At 32.8% G+C, this 22772-nt stretch overlaps 4 protein-coding genes and 1 long non-coding RNA gene across 13 annotated transcripts; 3 read left to right on the top strand and 2 right to left on the bottom strand.

Annotated features, from left to right (window-relative positions):
• The first annotated feature begins 20 nt into the window (after nt 1-20).
• On the top strand, nt 21-3245 carry LOC122539119 (protein zwilch homolog). Of its 3 annotated transcripts, none has more exons than XM_043673775.1 (12): nt 21-92; nt 542-596; nt 662-797; nt 870-1104; nt 1174-1332; nt 1399-1569; nt 1649-1853; nt 1932-2011; nt 2101-2339; nt 2407-2634; nt 2706-2818; nt 2892-3242. In XM_043673775.1, the coding sequence occupies exons 1-12, from the start codon at nt 21-23 to the stop codon at nt 2960-2962; spliced, it is 1764 nt and encodes a 587-aa protein (XP_043529710.1). In that variant the 3' UTR covers nt 2963-3242. The 3 variants fall into 3 exon arrangements, with proteins under 3 accessions (XP_043529710.1, XP_043529711.1, XP_043529709.1); XM_043673776.1 differs by lacking the exon at nt 21-92 and adding an exon at nt 190-455 and having other exon boundaries at nt 939-1104; nt 2892-3245; XM_043673774.1 differs by lacking the exon at nt 21-92 and adding an exon at nt 192-455 and having other exon boundaries at nt 2892-3241.
• A 20-nt stretch (nt 3246-3265) lies between these two features.
• Nucleotides 3266-7700, bottom strand: LOC122539117 (centaurin-gamma-1A). Of its 3 annotated transcripts, none has more exons than XM_043673771.1 (13): nt 7681-7700; nt 6542-6774; nt 6277-6418; nt 6030-6161; nt 5679-5836; nt 5470-5612; nt 5203-5401; nt 5027-5129; nt 4722-4949; nt 4517-4634; nt 4084-4296; nt 3842-3986; nt 3266-3704 (listed from the first exon to the last, which is right to left on the bottom strand). In XM_043673771.1, the coding sequence occupies exons 1-13, from the start codon at nt 7688-7690 to the stop codon at nt 3528-3530; spliced, it is 2001 nt and encodes a 666-aa protein (XP_043529706.1). In that variant the 5' UTR covers nt 7691-7700; the 3' UTR covers nt 3266-3527. The 3 variants fall into 3 exon arrangements, with proteins under 3 accessions (XP_043529706.1, XP_043529705.1, XP_043529707.1); XM_043673770.1 differs by lacking the exon at nt 7681-7700 and adding an exon at nt 6910-7443; XM_043673772.1 differs by lacking the exon at nt 7681-7700 and adding an exon at nt 6910-7048 and having other exon boundaries at nt 6542-6758.
• Nucleotides 7701-7711: 11 nt separating this feature from the next.
• LOC122539116 (intraflagellar transport protein 88 homolog) lies at nt 7712-12475 on the top strand. 2 transcript variants are annotated; one of them, XM_043673769.1, is made up of 15 exons: nt 7712-8088; nt 8158-8208; nt 8286-8461; nt 8547-8742; nt 8811-9028; nt 9130-9361; nt 9653-9810; nt 9865-10051; nt 10123-10309; nt 10370-10517; nt 10591-10702; nt 10779-11139; nt 11208-11402; nt 11733-11847; nt 12113-12475. In XM_043673769.1, coding segments are annotated over exons 1-15 (2487 nt in total). In that variant the 5' UTR covers nt 7712-7938; the 3' UTR covers nt 12114-12475. The 2 variants fall into 2 exon arrangements, with proteins under 2 accessions (XP_043529704.1, XP_043529703.1); XM_043673768.1 differs by lacking the exon at nt 12113-12475 and having other exon boundaries at nt 11733-11984.
• Nucleotides 12476-12872: 397 nt separating this feature from the next.
• Nucleotides 12873-22656, top strand: LOC122539122 (hexokinase-1-like). 4 transcript variants are annotated; one of them, XM_043673781.1, is made up of 10 exons: nt 12873-13012; nt 17035-17138; nt 19211-19364; nt 19602-19820; nt 20195-20514; nt 20594-20706; nt 20797-20955; nt 21040-21179; nt 21256-21389; nt 21467-22656. In XM_043673781.1, the coding sequence occupies exons 2-10, from the start codon at nt 17055-17057 to the stop codon at nt 21554-21556; spliced, it is 1413 nt and encodes a 470-aa protein (XP_043529716.1). In that variant the 5' UTR covers nt 12873-13012; nt 17035-17054; the 3' UTR covers nt 21557-22656. The 4 variants fall into 4 exon arrangements, with proteins under 4 accessions (XP_043529716.1, XP_043529714.1, XP_043529713.1 ...); XM_043673779.1 differs by having other exon boundaries at nt 12960-13098; XM_043673778.1 differs by lacking the exon at nt 12873-13012 and adding an exon at nt 16510-16694.
• Nucleotides 15467-18674, bottom strand: LOC122539125. The gene is made up of 4 exons (XR_006308986.1): nt 18639-18674; nt 18122-18556; nt 17324-18038; nt 15467-15886 (listed from the first exon to the last, which is right to left on the bottom strand). It is a non-coding gene; the product is annotated as an uncharacterized LOC122539125 (long non-coding RNA).
• Nucleotides 22657-22772: the final 116 nt, after the last annotated feature.

Below are 22772 nucleotides of genomic sequence, written 5' to 3'. Positions count from 1 at the left end.
CGACAAAACATCGTCCTTCCATGTATTCGTACATGTTACACGTGTTTTTTATTAACTGCATAGTAAAAATTATATTTACGACAGACAAATATGTATGTGTGTAAAATTACGTGAATATTAATTTTGAAAATTGAAATCTGGAATCGTACAATAGCACATAGAAATGTAGCTTAATCGATATTAAATTATGATGTATTGTTGAACGCAATATTTCAAATAACGTTTGAAATTGCAATTCAAATATTGTTCGAACAATTCGAGATAGAATGGAATAAATTGCTTTTCGACTTTGGATTATAATTAATGCTATTTGGATTATAATTATAATGCTTGAACTTGAGACGTTGCGAAATAATTTGGCTCCTTCTGTAAAGATAGATAACATTTCTTTGTCATATGTAAATCGTATTTTTCCAAAGTTCAAAAATACGCCGTATTTTATTTTGTACAAAAAAGTACGTTGTGCTGTGATTTGTGCTTGTGATTTTATCATTTTTAGGACAGTACAATTTAGTAAATATGTTTTTTATTATTTTATTAGGCATCTGAGTCTATCAATGATTGTACGAAACGTACTGATAATGATGAAACTAGTCGTAAGTTCTTTACATAATCAAATTTCTTTTCAGTTATTACTATAAAAATTTCTCAATTATTTTAGAGCTTGATCTCACTGGATCACCTTTGAAGTATTCATTCAAAGGAGAAGATGATTTTGAAGATAGCACAATTTTGGTAAAGCAAAATTGGTATGAAGGAGAAGAAAAGTATTTACCACTGAGTAGAACAGAAGCATGGTATTACATTAAGAATGATCTCTATACTATAAATAGAATTAGTAACAATTACAGAGTATGATCTCATTTTAGCATAGCATTGAATGTATGTATTGACTTCATAAATGATTCTTTTCCTCCAATATTTGCACTTTGCGACAGCAAAGATCATAAGAGAAGCAAATTGTTAGGTGCAATAATTGAAGGAGAATGGTTTACAACCATAGAAGCTTGTACAGTTGATAATGAAACTTACGAAACTGTTAAAAACTGTTCCTCTGAAATATTTCAAGAACACTTGCAACTTTCACGTGCATGTGAGCAAGATGTTAGTATTCCTCTTTGATGAACAACTGTAATATAATACAATATTTGTAATTTAATTTGATTCATCTAGATTATTGTTTCTGCATTTAATATTTTTGATTTGTTTGGAACAAAAGAAGAAATAATTGTCAAAGATAAAAATATAAGTAACTTTGAAGGGAGTTTAAGTGTTGAAGTAGACACCTGTAGTTTATCAAGTACACCCACAAGAACATCTAAAAATATTATAGTAAGAAAAGAGTAATTAACTAAAATAGATTAAAGATACTTTCTAATTATTTCATGTTTTGCTTAGATTGCTCAAATTGCTACAAACTCAAATAATAGTCCTTTGAAAGAATTATGGAAACAACTATTATTGTTAAATCAATATCTGAATATAGTGGAAAATTATACAAAAAATGAAGATTCTTATAATTCAGTTCCTTTGAAATTCCCACATGATTTTATTAATCCATATGAAGAGGTATTTCAAAATTTTTGTATTTATAATATTTATGTGGCATTTTAAATTTTAGTAATGTTTTTATAATTACTCAAAATAGGAATTTGTTACAATACTGAACAATTTAAATCTTTTATTAAGTGGAGATCACAGTTTTAGAAATACTAGTGACACTAAGAAACATAAAACTAATTTTTCGAATGAAGAAAATACAGAAAATGATATGAAAATCCATCAATGTATAGAAAGTCTATCATTTAGATACAATTTGGATTTTACAGATTTTTTATGGGAATTATTAATAAGTGAGTATATCTTATTTAATATATTTGTATACATATTTTAATATTTATTAATATTTAAAATAATATTAACACTTACAGAAAATTCAAATTATTTTGAAATGACAAAATGTATTCATACAGTGCTTGAAGAAATTATAATAAATGACTGTTTGCCACAGGTATAATATAAATATTTAAGAAAAACATCAATTTTATATTTTGTATTAAATTTGTCTGAAAAAAGGTATTTTTAATTGATATATATTAGGTCAATTTTACAAACTCAACAAAATTTGCTAAAATTATTACCAATCCACATCAGCAAAAAATAATTTCACATCTATTATCGGGTAGTTTACCATTAGAATATGTTATAGATATGGGTTTTGAAAAATTATGCAAAGATTACATATCCATTTTAGCAAATATAAAATTTGGTGAATTGCATGATGTTCAACAAAAATTAAAAAATGCATCTTATAATGAGTTTACAGTTAATACCTATAGGTATGTGTAATAAAGATATATTACATTGTTATTATATATAGATACATAAATATGTGTGTGTTTTTAGAAAAAAATTGTTATATTTGGTACAAATTCATGTATGTTTGGAATTTATATTATTAATACAAAATAATTTAGGATGTTCAAATGACGATCTAAGAACTTTGTTTTGCTGTGCATTCAAACAGTATGTCAGTGAGAAATCACCAATACAAAATTGCTGTGATTTACATAAAAATAAAATTTATACTTTAACACTTCCCCTTCCTATTTCGGCAATAAATCATTTAAATGAGTAAGTTAATGTATGAGTAATTTAATATATCATATCATTTTTACATAACTATAATTATGTATTATTTTTAGAATTCCAAGTGTGAGAAGAATTTCTCTTTCATCTCAATCTAAATTGACGAAACTAACAACAATTAAATATTATAGCCAGTTATCGATTTTTCCAACGAATATATATCCTTTAGGTAAAACTCTTATAGACTAAAAATATAATATTTAGGAAAATACATACATAAAATTTATGATATTTTTTTTTAGATGACGCAAGTATAATAAGCGAAGGATATCATGTGATTAATGCAATTTGTTCGTCTAATAAATTTAAATAAGATAATGGTTCCAACAAATTTTGATAAAGAAACAGCGAAAACTTTATTTGGCCAGGTATTAAAGGTAATTCAATTATATTGCGAGGTAATTATATGTTTAATTCATAATTAATAAAATAAAAATTGTAAAAGCATTTTTCAAATACATTAAATGTATTCAGTATAAATATAACTAGATTTATGAGTGTTTGTACTCTCAGTCATTGATAATGTACACTCCAATTTACTATTAGACATTACTTTCACTGACCTAAACCTTGTTAAATATATATATTTATATATAATATGAATTATACTCTTAAATTCAAACTACTTTTCAATGTACAAATATATATGCAAAGTATGTTATATTTGTTAAAATATCTGGTCAAATTTTTTATGAATTTTATAGCCATCATTAAAAAGATATATATCGTCACATATAATATAAATCTTCTATCTAATAGACCGTAATGCTTCGAATTTACTTAACATACTTTGGTTGTCTTTCTGAGTATCAGTAATGATTATCAACTCTACGTCATTTTAAGCATGACTTTGTAATAAGTACATAATATAAACAATTTTAATACTGAGAAGTTTCTACATCATCTACTCCAGAAACACTAGCTTGTTCAAGAACTTCAAGAAGTTTCTGCATTTCCATAGAATCCGATGAATTGTCAAGCGTTCTTTCAAGCGCTCGTACATACGACATACATGTACGTCCTTCATGGTCTAAATTTTGTGGATTTGCTTTATGCTGTAATTATTCAATAATATATACATACTTAATTTTTATAAAATTAAGTATATACCAATTGTGATAAATAAATAATATATGACCAATTATAATTTATATATATATATATATATAATCGGTCAAGAGTAAATACACACCCATATTAGAAGTTGTGCCATAGCTAAATTTCCTGTGGCACAAGCCAAATGCAAAGGCGTTCTTAAATCTTCCATACTGACAGGCATATTAATATCTTCATAACTACATCTGGCTAAGCATAATGTAAATGCTCTCATATCACCCCTACATTACATTTAATACAGTAAATTATAGTATACATAACATATTATATATATAATATATAGTAATACACTACATTCAAAAGTCTAAAAATATTTACCGGCAAACCGAATCAATAAGCAACTTTCCTAAAGAAATGTTTGGATTAATTGGTGGTAAAAATATTTTATCTTCGTATTTCCATCTAATCCATTGTTCCTTCTCTTCTCTAAGAGAATCGGAATTTGGTTTCTGTTTCCCGTTTAAACAATATTCCCAAACGCTATTTGCTATATCATTACCAAGGGCTAACATTACACTTAACTGACCTGCGCTAAAATTAATGTCAAAGCTATTTTATGCTGTACGTGCATAGTTAGCATGCAGTACTAATATAAATACGTATTTATATGTATAACTATATATTCAAAAACAAATCTTTTATTCATAACATTCTTAATTTCGTTATATGGTATTTTGCTGTATTTATTATTACATATGTCAAAAAACTGACACGACAAAACATACAAGAATATATGACTAATCGCACTTACGACCAATCATCCAAATCCAAAGATCGAACTTTTGATATATGCGAACCTAAATTTCTGTGTATTCCTGAGCACTCAATGCACATTAATACACCTAGATTTAAGCTAGCCCAGTCTGGATCTAAAAATTGAATAGAATTACAAACTGAATATTAAAAATAAACTAAAAAAATGATTATTCTAATAAATTTATAAGTAAACTACTTACTAGCTGCACCACAATCTACACAAGCATCATTTCCCGATACTTTGTTCTTTATACAGTGCATTTTGAAAGCATCAGTTTCGTTTTTTTTATCACCATCGCTATTTTGTAAACTCGATAATATTTGTTGTTCTATAGCTGAAATCCAACTATCTCTGTCTTCGGCATTATTTGCTTCAAAATGCCATGTCTTATTTTCTAATGAAATGATAGAAAATTCAAAACTATCTTCTGCAAATTAAGATATACATAAAATCAATTTATTTACAATCTGAAAAGTAGAATAATTTAAACAAATAGTTTTGCACCTTGAGCATTGGATGACTTAGAACCTTTAGGCGTTTTTCCAGGCACTTTTACGGTTACATATTGTAATAATATCTCTTTACCATTAGTATCATTCATATAGTCCTGGAAACATATGTAAATTTGTTAAACATAATGAATGATTTTTTATAAAAATATTTAATTACGTGATAGTTACATGTAAACTAGAATGATAAGTTAAACGACCATCTTCTAGCAATGTAACATATTTTTTTTTCCATTCTTTTAAAGATTTACTACTGCGTTTAAACAAATATCCTTGTTTAACAGGTATTTCTCTACCAACACCCATTTCACCCATGTTATATTTTTCTTTCTTCGATGGGGTGAATATATTAGACTTTCTTCTAAATTTCCTACAAAAATAAGATAAGTTTAATTTTTTGTAATTAAAAAAAAAGATATATGCTTATAGAAACTAAACCTGATAGTGGTTGGTGTTAATATTGAGGATCTAAAATCTCCATGTTGATTCTGTGTATTATGAAAATTATCACCTATTATTGCAGAATCATTTTGGGTAGAACTATGATGAAATGATCTAGTGTCTTCATCTTTATCAGATACCTGGGCAAATACAAATTGTTATACAAATCTTTCAATGCAACATATTATGAGAAGATAACAACTCACATTTAATTTTGATGAATTTGTTGCTTCCATTTCTTTGGTGAGAAACTGTGTATTTTTGGTAATCATTGGAACTGGATACTTTATTTCATTCTCTATTGCTTGTTGTCCATTACATCGATAATGTTTTGCAGATATATGTTGTATAATTTTTTGACACACTGTAATATTCAGAATACTCTCAGAATAATCATCAAAGTCACTGCAGCATGATAGTAATGACATAAGAAATAATTCAACAAAAATGAACGATGTTGATATACTGCAAACTTAACACAAACTACTGCATTATTAATTATTTCACGATAAAATTAAACATGTGTGTAATATTGGTAATTGTTTTGAACTATTTACCATCTTGAAATACTCTTTCAACATTCAAACCATAGACAGCACATGTTTCATAATAAGGACATCTCAAGTCACATGCCAATTTTCTTGGTCTAATATCCTTTATAACCCGGGGATTAGAATCATTAATTGAATCTAAATAATTTAATAAATATCATTTAATATTAATGACATTAATGTATATCGCAGAGATAAAAAAATAATGTAGTAAGAAATATTTTCATAAATATGAAAAAAATATAGGTATTACCTTGAACTCCCACAAGTATTTTTGGTACTTCTGACATATTTCGAAATGAACACATTCTGTTATAAAAACTGCAAACTATAGAGAAGCTTTCCTCACTCTCTAAACTAAATACAAGTAATAAAGCATCTATCCAAGCAGAAAACTGGAATAAGTGATGTTTATTATGAATCCACAATATGTTTGCTGACTATATATTTTTGTGAATATACATATATTTATAAAATAATTATACATATATGCATATATAATATTTTATTCTATATACTTGTGATTCTGGAACTCCACCCTCATCTCTGATTAGCAAGAGATAACTCTGATCATTGATAAAGACTTCCTTTTTAAAACGACCACCTTCTGGAGATTCCTCATGCATAAATGAACCAGTTAAATATCTATGAACTAAAGCAGATTTCCCCGAGTCAGATGAACCAATGATTCCCAAATGTAATTCTGGGACATCTCTAGCTAATGTCCACTCATGACTATTAACAAACGAATCTATTAACAAAAGATTTTCATTCATAAAAATTCAAAAAACTAATGTCTTACTTATTGTAATGTGAGAGAAACATATTTAGAAATGTTAAAAAAAATACATATATACATTACTTTCTTTGGAAATATGTATTATACCTTCAATAGCAACAACATGTTCACGGATTTGTTTAGCAATGTGTGTATCAGATACCAGATCTATTAAGTCATAAATAGCATAAATTGATGGATGAACACTTTCGAAACGTTGTATTTCTTGTCTAATTGCAAGGGAATGATCGTGCCCACTTTGCTCAGTTGTCATTTTCTTAAAATTGCTTAAAGATTAGTTTTCAAAATCACATTACAGATACAGCCTCGAACTGTATTATACACGAGTCAAAGATTAAAATGTTTTCACATAATTTGAAGTATCGAAACTTATCTGTTATCACGTAACACATGTCAAATTCGATTATTTATCAACATTATTGGACGAATGAAACAGGTTATTTGGCACTATTGCATAAAGCGCAACCCCGCCTTTTTTGGGTGAGAAACGCAGATTGTACTGTCAAATTGCTAGCAAAAAATTATTAGATTCAATATTTCTGCAAATCAACTATATTACAAGACTTGGCCCTTTGAATAAAAAATGTTATACGTCGTTGAATTACTGCTTTTACGTAAAGTTTATACGAGACTTCATTATGTTCATGGTTTTATAGATCTGTCGTCCAAAAAGTGTACGAAGGCCTACATTGCCAACCAATAAATGTTAGGTACCGTTGCAAAATGTAATTGAATGTAATTGCAGTGCAGTGTATTTTTATTTTCGAAAAAATTGTACGATCTGATGTCTGTCGATGATTGTTATTATAAAGAAGTTATAATTAATTGTAATAAAACTTATAATGATGTAAGACCAACTTAAATCCATCGATGTTCTGAACATAGATGTAACTAGATAAGGTTTGTTTGTACTTTAGCGCATGAATCAACAGTAGTGTCTCTTGTGACACTTACTGTTCATTTCATGAAATAATTTTTAAATAATAATAATGAAAAAGAAAGTATAATCAAATATCAATTAAGAATTAATAAATCTATTCAACGATTTTTGTTTAAAATTGCATTTATAGATTTGTTTTATAGAAGAGTAAATACAAATAAAAAAAATAATAATTTATGGAAACATTCATAATGAATAATGTACGAATTGATGATGATATTTATGATGGGTATAATGATTATCCATCAATATATAGTATTAAAGATTTTGAACAAGATGAATTATTTCAAGAAACACTGCACACAAGCTATGCAAAAAGATTAATTGTAAGTAATGATATGTATATAATAATATAGAGTAATTGTTCCAAATAATGAAATTTTTTAATTGCGTAGTTTACACCAAAAGTACCAGGAAGTGCTATGCGTTTGGGTACTTCAACTGGAGTAAGTAAATATGTTATTACTTTATATTATATTTTATAATATTGTTTTAATATCACATTAACATCATATATTTTTAGTTTCACAGAAGTAGTACTGGTATACCAATTCGTCCTACCACTAGTGGACTAAGACCAATGACTGCAGTCAGAGGAGCTGGTTACACTAGCAGCAACCGTCAACCATTTGATCCGTTAAATATGAGTAGCACTACTAAAGGTTCTGCATCATCTTTAGAAAGTGGAAAGGAAGACACGTAAGATTATGATGATTCTTGTTAAAATTAAATTAAATTGTAACAAGTTTTGTGATAAAGAGTAATATTTTAATGTTTTATAAAGACCTGAAGAAAAAATAAAAGTGGCCGAAAGGAAAATTATGGATCTAATAGAAAGTTCAGTACAAGCAGCATATGAAAACAATGCAAGAGTCGCTTTAGAGAGAGCTAGAGAAGCTTCTTCAAGAGAAAGGGCTCTTATTAGATTACAAGAGCAAGCTGGCCTTAGTGACAATCATAATGTAGATTTAACATTTGCTGTAAGGGTTAAATGTTATTCTTCAAATATGTTTTACGGAGTATATAAAAAACTGTTAATATTTTTCAGGTCATTTTTAATTTGGCAATTCAGTATACTAACAATAATATGTTTACTGAAGCCATTGCAACTTATCAGGCTATAACAAGGAATAGAATGTTCAGTAATAGTGCTAGATTGAAAGTGAACATGGGAAATATATATGTCAAAATGGGACAATTGTCTCAAGCAATTAAAATGTATAGAATGGCATTTGATCAAGCTCCAGCAGCTCATAAAGATTTAAGGTAATGAAGTAATTGTGCGTTACCATAAGAATCAGTTAAGCTATTAATATTAAGTTATTAATATGTTTGTCATTTATATTAACTCACTAAATAATTCGCAGAATAAAAATAATGCATAACATTGGAATGTTATTTGTACAAATGGGTCGTTTGGAAGAAGCAGCTAATAGTTTTGAATGGGTCATGAAAGAAAGAGCTGAATTTAAAACAGGCTTGCATGCTGTTTTATGCCATTTTGCATTATCTCATAGGGATAAAATGAAAAGGTCATTTTTAGAGTTATTAGAGGTTCAGCTTAACATAGATCAGGAGGACAGATATAATATAAGTACAGTGAGTTGGGCATGTTATAAAATATCACTATGCAAAGTGTTTTTCTGTGCATTGCCCACACTCAATAACTATATAAATATTTATTCTTGCGCTTTAAATCATATTGAGAAACACATTTTTGAAAAATAATTATGCTTTTATGCACTAAATTTTTTGCACACTTTTGTGTAGCAAAATCAAGTGTACTGATAGTATTGATAATACTCACCGAGCACAATGTAAATGTACATTAATTTCCAATAAAATATTTATCTTGGTTCTTTTTTCAAATTTTTGCATCTTATTTCGTAGGATGACGTTGCTTCTAACATATTGAACGAGATTTTAAAAAACGATGACCTATCTAAATTAGAGAAAGAATTAAAATCGGAAGCGGAGAGAACTATTCTTTGTGCTGCAAAACTCATTGCACCTGTAATTGAGGACACACTTACAGCTGGCTTTGCTTGGTAAGACTTACATATTGCTTAAAATATTAGTAATTGCAATCAAATTTTCTATAGGTGTGTGGATACTATAAAGTCCTCAGCTTATGGACTGTTAGCTGCTGATTTGGAAATAAGTAAAGCTATGGTATTTTTACATAATCGGGAAACCCAATTGGCTATTGATACTTTGAAAATGTTTGAAAATCGCGAAAGTAAAGCTAATAGTTCCGCCGCAACTATGCTTTCATTTATTTATTTTCTTGTAAGAAATTATATCGATTTTCATTGATCATGAATAAAGTATCGATAAAATAATTCTTATATCACGTTTAGCAAGGGGATTATGATCAAGCCGAAAAATGCGGAGAAATTGCTCGAAATGCGGATAGTTATAATGCAGCGGCTTATGTTAATTTATCAGCCTGCGCAATTAGAAAGGGTGAATTAAATATTGCTAAGGAATTTCTCTTATGTGCATTAGATACGGATGCTAGTCACGTGCAAGCTCTTTATAATTTGGGTAATTACTATTAATGAGGACATATTAGTATCAACTATTTTATGAAATCTCATCTAATAGGATTAGTATATAAAAAACAAAGTATGTATGAAGAAGCATTGGAATGCTTTTGGAAACTTCGTAACATTGTTAGACATGATCCACAAACAATATATCAAATTGGTCAGTTATATCAACTTATGAACGACGCAGACCAAGCAATAGAATGGTATTATGATTTTACATATGTATATCTTAAATTTCATTTTAATTTGAGTGAGTAATATCTGAATTTGTATTAGGTACAATCAATTACTTGGTATAATACCATGCGATCCTGGAGTTTTGCAAAAATTAGGCGAAATCTATGATATTGCTGGAGATAAACAACAAGCATATCAATTTTATAGTGATGTAAACTCCTTAAGTATATAAATATTTCATTTTACTTTATTTTTTTATTATATTGTTGAAGTTTGTACCTCTACAGTCTTATAGATTCTTCCCCGCCAATTTTGAGGTAATAGATTGGCTCGGATCATATTTCGTATCAATGCAACTTGCCGAAAAAGCGTTAGTTTATTTTAAGAAAGCAGTAGAACTTGCTCCTGATGAACCAAGATGGCGATTACTTGTCGCTGCATGTTTAAGACGAATTGGTCAATTTCATAAGGCTGTTTTGGAATATCAAGATATTCATAACAGATTTCCTGATAATATTGAGTGCTTAAAATTCTTGGTCCGGTTATGTAGTGATCTAGGTTTAAAAGAGGCACAATTATATGCAACAGAATTAAAACGCGCAGAGAAAGCAAAAGAATTGAAGGACAGACAAGGATCAGCAAGACCAGGTATACATGATGTATATCTTTAACTGTACGAAACATAATATTGTACAGTATTTAATATTTATTTATAGGTTCAAGAAGGAGTAACAGTGGGACATCATCACGGACTGGTTCTGGAATCAGCGTATTATCAGATCACAGATCAAGTCCCACATTCAGTAGAAGAGAAAATCAAGGTTTAAGTAGTGCTGGTACTACGCGACCTAATCGAATTTCCACAACTGAAAATATTACGGAAGTGACAAGTGATGTTAGTGATCAAACAGGTATGTATTCTTCATCGAAATCATTGTAGAAAAATAGTAAATTTCATTGCAAAGTAATAGATAAATGAGCATTTACTAGAGCTTACTTAGCTTTATCTGAAATGAACATTAACAAGAATGATCTACCGATAGTTGAACTACCCTAATGGATTGAATAGATGATAGATGAGTCTAGCTATTTTGAACATCCTATTCTCGATCCTTGTATATAGTAATAAATCCCAGACGGGAGTCATCCTACAATTTATTATCGAATTTTTAAACAATTTTTAATGAAACATTGCATAAAGTGACGTTAAAGTATAAGTGCATGTAAAATATTTTCTGTAGGCACTCCTTATGTTGATCCCATTGGCCCATTACCTATTCGTCCTATGACGTCTGCCGGAAAGAGAGACGATGATTTCGGCGATGAAGAACTCGGGGATGATCTGTTACCCGAATAGTATGAATTTATTATATTCATCACTTTTATATTTTATCTTGTGGTTTTTATCAATATAACGCTAGTTGAAAGTACAAAGCAAAATATCGCACGTGTTTCAATTTTATCGCAAACGAATAAATGAAAATAGAAATTTATACATCTTTTTTTATCTAAATTAATTACGCTTGACGTCAATCGTTAAGCTCACATTAAAAATGTTGCGTGCATTTTTACCTACTTCATTATTTAATATTATAAAGTTCAATATTTCTTTACACATCAGGTTTTCAAAGTCAAGTATGAACACACGTCCGGAATCTTGACATCTCTATTGTGCTTTTATTAATTATCATTTCGAAGTGCAAGTTGCTTGTCTATAGAATGGTGCTATACATTATGAAACCACGAGGGTCAGGCAATTGTAACGATCTAAATTTAAACACGCTGACCAATTTAATCAAACTCCATTCAGCCGATGTAGTTTAGGAGACGGATGTTATTTTATTGCAGCTATATTCAAACTTCATTCAACTGACATAATGCGAACCTGTAATGCTGTAAGAGTATTGGGACCGTGTCGTTTTAAATTTCCCTATCTCTTTATCTTTATTATATTTATTTCAAATAAATTCTTATTGTACAGTAATTATTTACATATTTTATTTACATATTTTATGTAGCCCCGACTTCTTTCATCCTTTACTGAGTTTGAGTCTATTACGGAACTACCGAAGAAAATGAAGACTTGTGGATATATGTGGGAAAAAAGAATAGGAAAAATACGGTAGCCTGAGAAATCCTTGCGTTTCATGCGATTTTGGATCGCGAGTACAATATCACGTGGTATCAGTGCACGCGATATCCTAGAACGCGCGTGTATGCGCATTCACGCGATATATTAAAGAGACTATTATGACTGTCTGTGCGCGAAAGTATACAAACGTAAGGCTCGATGTAATGGCTCGCGTGCGTGAAACGTGTAAGCGCGTGTATGAGCGCGAAGGCGCGCGCACGTAATACGCACCGATATGGTTTTGAAGTTGGAGCAGTGGGGAAAGCGACGATCTGGAGGCTCGACTAGTTGCTGCTCCGAGACGGAGTACATTTCACGGTATCCCACCCACGTGCTTGTACGTGTGAGTGCGCTCTGTCGTGTCCCGAGAAACTTTACAGTCACTGACCGGTAACTGGACCCAGCAAAGGATAGAAAAGGATCAAGAAGTTGAGGCGATCGCGCGAGTCCGGCAGTCATACGTAGAAAGTGTTAGGGTGAGCTTGTGTTTCTCATTTTCCTAGAACCGGGCGCACGCGCTAGTTGGCGCCATCAGGCTCGTTGATCCTTGACAACGGGAGTATGTTTGATTTGTTCACACAGCATCGATGTCACCGTAATATCGTGTATTGATTTCGTGTTCGGCTGACGCTGATTTATTATTCCTCTAACCGGTTTATCGAACGTTGATGTCATTGTCGTGACACAAGAAATTCAATGTAAAGATATGTATTCCCGTGTTTATTTTGTTGACGAGACCACGTGGTGGTCCTTGAAATGTTACACTGCATGTGTTGTCATTGTACTTTAACGTATTCCTATGATTTTACTCCAGTATAGGGTTCAACTTCACGTTCGTCGAACTCTTCAAAATTCAAACGTTATCATCGTCACATCTCGTACATATTCACGCCACATTTTCTTTTGCACTTTATTAGACTTTGCTATTGACGATTCGCTATTACCGCCGCTGGTATTACCGCACATTTGTCAAACACTGGTCATTCGTGACACAACATTTTGTCTACTTGGTCTAATGATTATCGAGGAAATTAATTTTAATATAATGTGTCAAAGAACACGTGAGTTTATCGCATGATCTTCGACGCCTTTGAAATTAAAATCACGTATTTTATCTTTCGCCCTATATGTATTATACCTACATATATGTATGTCTGAATAGGTCTCATTTCCCTTGCATAAACCTGTCGAATCAACACGAAAGGTTTGACAGCCATTTTAAGCAACACGTGTCTACAAATGTGTTTCGGATCCAATGATTTCATGAATATCCATAATGTATCTAAAAATAACGCGCTGATCGCGCGAACCTTATGATATTATCGCAAATTTGTTGTGTAATTACACTTTAATCATAGACAACGATATTGGGACAAGGACAAGTTTTGTCTTATATCGATACAACATCATTAATAATATCAAAATAGATACGAAAACGATTTTTTTTTTTCTTTAACAAACCGCTAACAAACAATTTCGCCACTTGAGATATGCTATTTAAATTCTCGAAGGAGAGAAAGGAAAGAACACATCTAGCGTACTGAAACGTAAAATGAGCCGCCGCATTATCAAGGGAATTCTATTCGATTAAGATTTATTCGAGACCTTGGTGATAATGGTCCCGTAATTCACGGAAGCTCTATAATTCAAGCGGTAAAGATCATACATAACCGTGAATACGCTCTTAACGAAAGACTAGTCCGCGTTATCGTCGACGTGAACGTGTGTTTGGTCGAATGTTGTCCGTGAGTCTTAATTTTTGCAACCAAGTTGATCGCGAGTATAAACGCGAACGTTTTTTGCGCGCAGTTCGTACGTCGAACTCTCGTGACATTCTGCTTACGTCATGTTCGTTAATCCGATAGACCGATAGTGGTGACGATAAATGGAAAAAAAGCAGAATGCTTTCCAGATTATTAATCTAACGATAGGTAAAAAAACGAGGATGATCGCGACAGAGTACGTGTCTCTTTATGGGACCGTGGAAGATGAAATGTGACGGTTGACACACGGTCCCCGTGACGAGTGTGCGTATTGCACTATGGATTAGAATCATCACGTCAGGTCAAGTGGTTAAATTATCCTGGTTGATGCTTTGCACCTTCCAATTGATTTTAATGGAGCTTCGTTCAGAAGTGACTTTGCTGTCTCGAAGAATATTCTGGTGACATTTCGCGGTGTCTTTTCCCTCTGGTAATCGGCCGTGAAAAATCTATCACGAATTGACCCAACATAAATGATCGCTGATCGAATCAACTGATTCGTTAGAGAAAGACCGTTGACGCTCGAAATCAAAAGCGCAATAATTGAGTTTGCTTTTATACGGTTACAGCGGATCCTAACGATTAGGTGCAATTTACAACGGGTACATAGTAATTTGTTCGTACTCTACAAGTACTACGTACGTTTCGTTACTTGTTCATGTATATCTATTTTATGTATATCTACTTGTAAACTATTATTAGGCGCTTTTTCTTCGTTATAATTTTCTACGTATATTCGTACGTATATATTATATTCATGCACGTATCTATTCGCGAATAATTATACTTAACAGTATCAACGTCGGGAAAACGTCACGGAGGGAACGTAACTAAGAAACAGGTAAAAAGATAATAAAACTAATATATGTCAGTGGTATGCGAAGAACGAGACGCGTAGTTCGGCAGATCTTGCTTGTCAAACGGGTTCTTCAACTTTTATGTCCTTAATGTCGACGCCAAAACTGAAATTTATCTTCTCTTTCAGTGCGCTTTATTCGCTGAAAAGTAGATCTTCTTGATTTTCTTCAGACAACTCGACAATACAATAGAAGGCGGATAACATTTTCGAATTAAATTATCCTTTTAAGTTCAATGAACTACTCAATCGATTCAAATAATCAGTTTATGCACAAGACTGTACTTGAAATACATACGCGCAGGCGCGACGCGTGTACTCCAATTCTACATACGCGTGTATTCATTGTTACCGACGATATGCAGCTCCAAAAACACCCAACACATAAGAAGTTCGGGAGAAGGATCATGCTCGTAAGTCGCGACGTGTGATTATGTACGTTGTATCTCGCCGAATCTGAAGGATGTCGCAGTTTCGATAGAGTGTGATCAGTGAACGGTGAATGTAAGAAACTTTTTCTCCTTCATGAACTTCCCTCGAAATCTGTATCCAGTGTTACTTGTCTGTCACTGTTGCAACACATTTGCAGGTTCACACGATTGGCTCCTCGTTATCTTTGAGGTTTTTCATTCGGTCGATATTTGCCTGTAAGATCAAAATATTTGAGCTGACGTGACATATTTATTGTGAAACTGTCGGAAAAAGATGTCTGTACAAGTTACATTAAGTATTCGTATATTTCCTCTCTATCAATTAACGAGATAATGTTACGATAGTTGATGACCTGCAGAGCAACGGCTGTCTGCCTTGTAACGATCGTGTTTTTCTATAAATTTTAGACACGCTTCTCTTCTCTCTTTTATTGGGGCCGACATCGCTGCACAGATGCGCTATATACGTTTGCTTGTTAAAATTTCTCAAGTCTTTAGCCAAATCGATCGACTCTGATTTTCATATTCAAAAAATTTGTGTTATGACCCACTTATTTAGCTTGTAAGATATGGTTATTAATGATTTGTTATCGTTATACCTGTTATTAATTAATTTAAGCAACGTGATCGAACGATGTGGAAATAATCATTATCAGCGTCATAATTAATAGAAGACAGGACGGTGTTATAATCCATGCGACTCGATTACGATGTTATCAAATGTTATAAAATATCGTGGACTTTCAACTTTTCGTTTAATAGTAACGCGCTATTATCTCGCCGAATGTCGAGGGAGAGAGTAGAGGGAGGGAAAATAAATAAGCGTGTAACAGTAAACGGGATGATCTTTTTAACTTGACTTCAGAACGTCTCTCGTGCTCGTAGAGAACCACGCGACAATCCGTCTTGCGGCGTACGTTTTATCAACCATCGCGAAAAATTCATTCAAGTTCTCTAGCGTTCTCTGAGTTCTCTCATTCAAAAACCTTTCATCTAATAATAATAATATTCACGACAGTCAGGTGAGCACAAAGTGTGCGTCTTTCTTTTCTCAATGACACTATTACCATTCATCCTGAAATCACTTGTTGTGTATTAGACCTTTCACCGTGTTTCATGTTCCTCATGTTTCGCTAAACGAATTCTACAAACACAATAAGGCGTGAATGCTCCTTATGTGAATCTCTATTTTTTTTAAATATGTTATATCATCAAGACAGAATGTCTGCTAGAAGATTATTTGCTATTGGCAGTTTTATTTTAGTGATATAACGTTTGAACATTAAGATATTCGAGAAATAAAAGTTCACATAAGAAAGACTCTCATCCCTAATATTGTTTGATGGTTTTCTTACTTTTCAGATAAATAAGATCTCTCAGACATGGTCGTCCCTACGGAACATGCTCTTAATGAGGCGATACAAGTAGCACCATTGGTACTTTCGGACGATGTAAAGAGACAAAAGGTGAGTGAAAATAATGCGGTTATTTGGATAACTTTTTGTCGTAAACTTCCATTTCTTATATTTTCACGGGTCAGAAGAGACTCGAGGTTTTATTACGTGAATGCGCGGGCGCGCGTGTATGTGCGATAAGACATACACAACGAAATATGTAAGACGAACGTGTGGAAATTATCTATAATAGTTACCAATATTATTTGACCACGTCTTGTTACTATTCCAAAGATTTGTCGAGCAGTAAGTCGTCGGACTGTTAAAGAAACACCCACGTTCCAATCCAGCATATATAGGTATGTGTAGGTATTCTTTTCTCCATCCAGTACATACGTTTCTTGCATTAATCGATCTGATCAATGTCGACTATGAAATGACTGAATCATTGCCGATGTATGAAATGTTGCGAATGTTGAGTCCTTAACCTTACGACATTCTCGTTAAGAGTTTACTGACATCCATCGATCCTCGCGCACACACTTTCACTTTGTCCTCGCGGATCTCTGTAGCAATCCCGTCAAGAGCAATTTCCATTTGGTGTATGCACCTGTCTTGAACGTATACAATTAGTTACGTAACCGCTTGTCGTTTGTATAGAAATCATTTTGATTCGTAACAACATGCGTGCTGTGTTACGAATAAGAATTGAAAGGGATTTTTCATCTGCGAAACTCGCAATCTTGATGCTCAAAAATAAGAAATTGGCACTTTTCCTTGTGAAGATGTACTTTTCCTTATAAACAACATAATCAGATAATGGATCAGTTATCACGCGTTTAGTTGCAAACTAGTCGTAATTCATCTGCTTATCATACCCTCTGGCATGAAAGGTTATCGTAGGCGATTTTTATTACAAAAAGTTCAAGATTTTCAAATAAGTTATCGGCGAAGATACGTTGTTTTACTTGGCTGTAGGAACGAACAGAATGAAGATAATTAGTAGTTCTATTGATTCGCAGTAATAATCGGTTGCGGATAAAAAAAAATATCACCTTCACGGTTTCTTTGATCGAATGGGATTTCGCAACAATCGACAATGCAAATGTCGACAATGCGTGGGCACGTATGATAAATGTTTGTATAGAGAACCAAGTTACACAACTTCCATTAAAGTAGCCTGAGCAATGTCACGGCTAATTTCTGTTTACTCTTGTTTCACCGTGACTTGGGTTCCTCTCTCGATCGTTTTTTACGAATCGATACGAAACAGATAAGTGTCGAGAAGACAGGACATGGCAATAATTCCATCCATCGCTATCGCTGGATATCACGTTGACAATTCAATCGATGAAACAAGCCATAAATTTTTCTCCACTTAAACTGTGGTGTCGTTTAATACCTTTGGCTGTATGCACTACCGACGAACTGCCTGTTTACGTGCAAGTATAAAACGCAACTCTCCTAATGACAAGTCTTGTACATAGTTCCTGCAACAAGATGACATTATTTGATCAAGCTATTTTCTTGTCTTTGACTCGTCGATTTAATATCGATTTTCAGAATTTTTACGTTTCACCTTGACGATGATGTTTGCGTGAATACAACCGGTTTACCTTCGAGGAAGTGAAATATTAGTATTATCCTGGTCATGAGAATTCTGTTTTCAATGTTGCACTCGTGTACGTACATCGAACTCCGAATTAGAAAACGATCGAGAAGTGATATTAAAAATTTGCAATCTCAATAATACGTACCTACAGGTGGAAGTTAATAGCGTTTTTTATTTGTGTGACGATATCACATTTCTTACATAAACCTGGAATGTAAAGAATGTTTCATCACGTGTATCGGAGATCCTAGTGTTCGATTAGAACTTCCTTCAAATACTTTGTTGTTGTAAATTTTAAAATCTTTTTTATCGCGATTTGTCACCTGCGATTAATGCGAATGAAAGTCTCTACTAAAGATCACGTAACAAGGATTACAGGTAAATACGAAATTTCCTTATTATCTTTATCAACGGATTATTAAGATTTACGACTTGTGGAAAATTTTCCAACGATGTTTTGTTCCGATCAAACACTTTCGATTACTATCACGTAGATAATATACAATGATGGCTTAAATAATTGTGTTTGCAGATCGTACAAAAATTGGCACGTTTGCAATTTTCGGCCTCTACTGTCAGGAAAATCCAAGATGTTTTCGTGTCGGAAATGAATAAAGGAATTCATCAGCAGCCGTCATCGCTGCAGATGGAGAATACTTACGTACCGGAGCTTCTCGATGGCACAGGTTATTACAACAATCTCTGATAAGAATTTTTAACGATTACGATAAGTATTACCTATCTACTTTCCGATATGTAATGGACAGAAGTGTTCTTACTATTGTACAACGGTTATCAAGATATCAAGTACAATGTATTTAACAATACGAGTGGAAAAATTGTAATTTTAATTGTAATTGTAATTGTAATTTTTACTCGTACTCGTACTTGATCACAATGCTGACGCTGCGATATATTTTCAGAGGAGGGTTTGTATTTGGCGCTGGACCTTGGAGGCACGAATTTCCGAATACTTCTTTTAGAGTTGGCTCATGGTACACCTATACGCGAAAAGGTGAAGAAATACCACATTAGCTCTGATTTGAGAGTAGGCTCGGGGATTCGTCTGTTTGATTACCTAGCGGAATGCGTCAGTGATTTCGTCATTGCACACGGTCTTCAGGATGTAGAGCTTCCTCTTGGTAAATTAGAATCGATGTACATCACGCTTCAGACGTCGGAAGAATCACTTGTGAGACTTTAATTGCCCAGCCTATGACCCACGGTTTCTCAGAAATGACTTCTTGCAATTCAAGGATAGTTACAATTGCCTCCAGTCCGGGCAAAAATTCTATCTGAGAATGTCAATTTCATGTTTTCAAGCACTTTTTGCTATCAACTCTTGAGTATTATGTTTCACATTGATTTTACGAATTCAAGTGGATGATACTTGTATGTCGATTGAACATGGATTACCCTGATCTCACAAGCGATCGATAATTCTTAAAATAACATGATTAATACACAACGTGAATATATTTTTGCTTTGGATATATATCGACTCTCTTGTTTTTAGGATTTACATTCTCCTTTCCGATGATTCAACATTCGTTGGACATTGGAATACTGGTAACTTGGACTAAAACCTTCAATTGTCCCGATGTTGTCAACGAGGATGCCGTGAAGCTGCTTCGGGAAGCTTTGGATCGTCGAGGAGACACTAAAGTAAAAGTCATGGCGATTCTAAATGACACGACAGGAACGTTGGTGCAAGGATCAACGTTGGACCACGATACTGCCATCGGACTTATATTAGGTACCGGTAGCAATGCCTGTTATCTTGAACGAGCCGATAGAGTCGAGCATTGGGAGACTGAGAGACACGGAGAACGCGAAGTAACTTTTTCCTAACGTTTTATTTTCGTACAGGACGCGCATTTGTTCTTGAATATCAAGTTGCTTATTGTTATTAAAGGTTATTATCGATATTGAATGGGGCGCATTTGGAGACAACGGTGTCCTGGACTTCATAAAAACGGATTACGATCGTGAAAACGACGCGAATTCACTTATTGTAAATTCGTTTACGTGAGTAATTTAATTCACTGAAAAATATATGAAATGTGAAAGTTCGTTTTCTGGTAAATTTATCATATTATGATTTCTTTAAATTATCAGGTTCGAAAAGTACATCAGTGGAAAATACCTGGGTGAGATTGTGCGAGTGGTACTCGCAAAGTTAACCAAGGAAGGTCTTCTATTTATAGGGGATCACACGCCCGGATCTCTTTTAGTTCCGGGCAATCTCACCACCGATTTAATATCTGATATTGAACAGTATGGTGTTTTGAATTAAGAGATTTTTATACCGTATCTTTAATAACTCCTGAAAACTTGTAATACTGTATGTAAATATTGTAGAGACTCCGTGGACGGTGGTGATAGTAATACGAAAGAAATTCTGATGAAGTTTGGTATTGTTCCGGACGAAGAAGATATCAAAATTGTGCAGTATGTTTGTGAAGTAGTGTCCAATCGTGCAGCTCTTCTCGTTTCAATTTGTAAGTTCAATTTGTAAAATGTGATAGAATTATGTGACGTACGGTATTAGATTGCTAAGCAAATTTATTTCTTTAGGCCTAGCAGTTCTGTTGAAACGAATCGATAAGAAGAATGTCACAATTGCTGTAGATGGATCTCTTTACAAACACCATCCTAGACTAGAGACATGGATTAAACAATATATTCCTCTATTAGCTCCTGATCATAAAGTATGTTTTTCACAAAATATTTTTCATTGTTTCATTCTTTTTGTGAAATTAACAATTGGCTTACCATTGATATCCAGTTCAAGATGATTCACGCTGAGGACGGAAGTGGAAAAGGTGCTGCACTGGTTGCTGCGATTGCACAAAGACTTCATGAAAGATTAGGCTAGTAGTAGGTAAAAGTTCCAAGTACGCTGGCGTATAAGTTTCTTGTTAGTGGTGTGAACGATTTGCATCAGATCTCTAGTTGAGCAATTGTTCAGAGTATAGTATAATTTTAACGGCCATGTACAGTCACATTCCCTATGTTGATAACGTTATCATTCACATTTTTAATCTTCTACATTCAAAGATGTTGCATATATTTTCGTTTATATTTTTAATATGGTTGCATACAACTTGTTATATCGATGGTGTTGTAATTGAAGGCGTTTTGTTGCTTCATATCACAGAGGTGATATTCGGAGGAAGAGTTAGATTTATGAATTGTATATTTTTACAAAGAAAAACTTTAGAAAACATATGATTCCTAAAAGGAATGTAACGTCATTTTATCACGTCTTCAAATGCTGTGTATCTCGCTTAGAATGCTACATTCTACAGCGTTTTTGGGAGCTATGTATCTTCCTGAAAGCTTATGTTTGAATATATTGTAGAGTTTATCTTTCTTATATTGTTTCAAGCATTCGTGTTGTTATTTGTTTCTTTTTATCGTGGTTACGTAAGGTAAAAGAAATTAATTCGATCTTACCTGTTGGAGATATTTCTCGCAATTTAGGAAATGAAAATATGTCGCACTGGTCGACATTAAACCTTTTGACGAAAGTTTCAGAGTTCAATAACTTTTATAGGAAGTATTATCTCAAGCTGTTTTGAAAATACATACAACGTAGTCTGAAAATGAACCACTTAGTACATGACGATGAGGTGTAGTATGTGTGAGTGTAATTGTGTACCATGAAAAAAAAAAAAGAAAGAAATGATACAGTCACGATTGATGTGAGAGTGAATATACTTTGAGTATTGTGAGCAGCTGTCTGTATTTGCACATAAAAGCAAGAAACAATTGTGATATGGATACCACTAAACAAAGACACTGGAACAAAGAGGTAGGAAAGTAAGTACAAAGTAAGAAAAATATGGTGTAAGCATTCGAAAACGCAAATGTTTGTATAATATATTGTTATATCTTATAAATGATCGTGGGGACGTCCGGTTTTTTGTACTAGTGGAACGAGATTGTTATAATAAAACTCCAAATGAAAATCAAGTACCTGTCCAGTGATTTTATATCATTATGACGTTTAAACTTCAAAGATATTCGAAAGTCTATGTCCTGAAAGGTCCGGAAGTCCGTCGTAAGATCCGAAGCAATACCGGAAGTCC

The sequence above is a fragment of the Frieseomelitta varia genome, unplaced genomic scaffold (genome assembly GCF_011392965.1).
Source record: "Frieseomelitta varia isolate USP_RPSP 00005682 unplaced genomic scaffold, Fvar_1.2 scaffold_191, whole genome shotgun sequence".
Lineage (NCBI taxonomy): Eukaryota > Metazoa > Arthropoda > Insecta > Hymenoptera > Apidae > Frieseomelitta > Frieseomelitta varia.
This window is presented reverse-complemented; position numbering and strand designations above follow the sequence as displayed.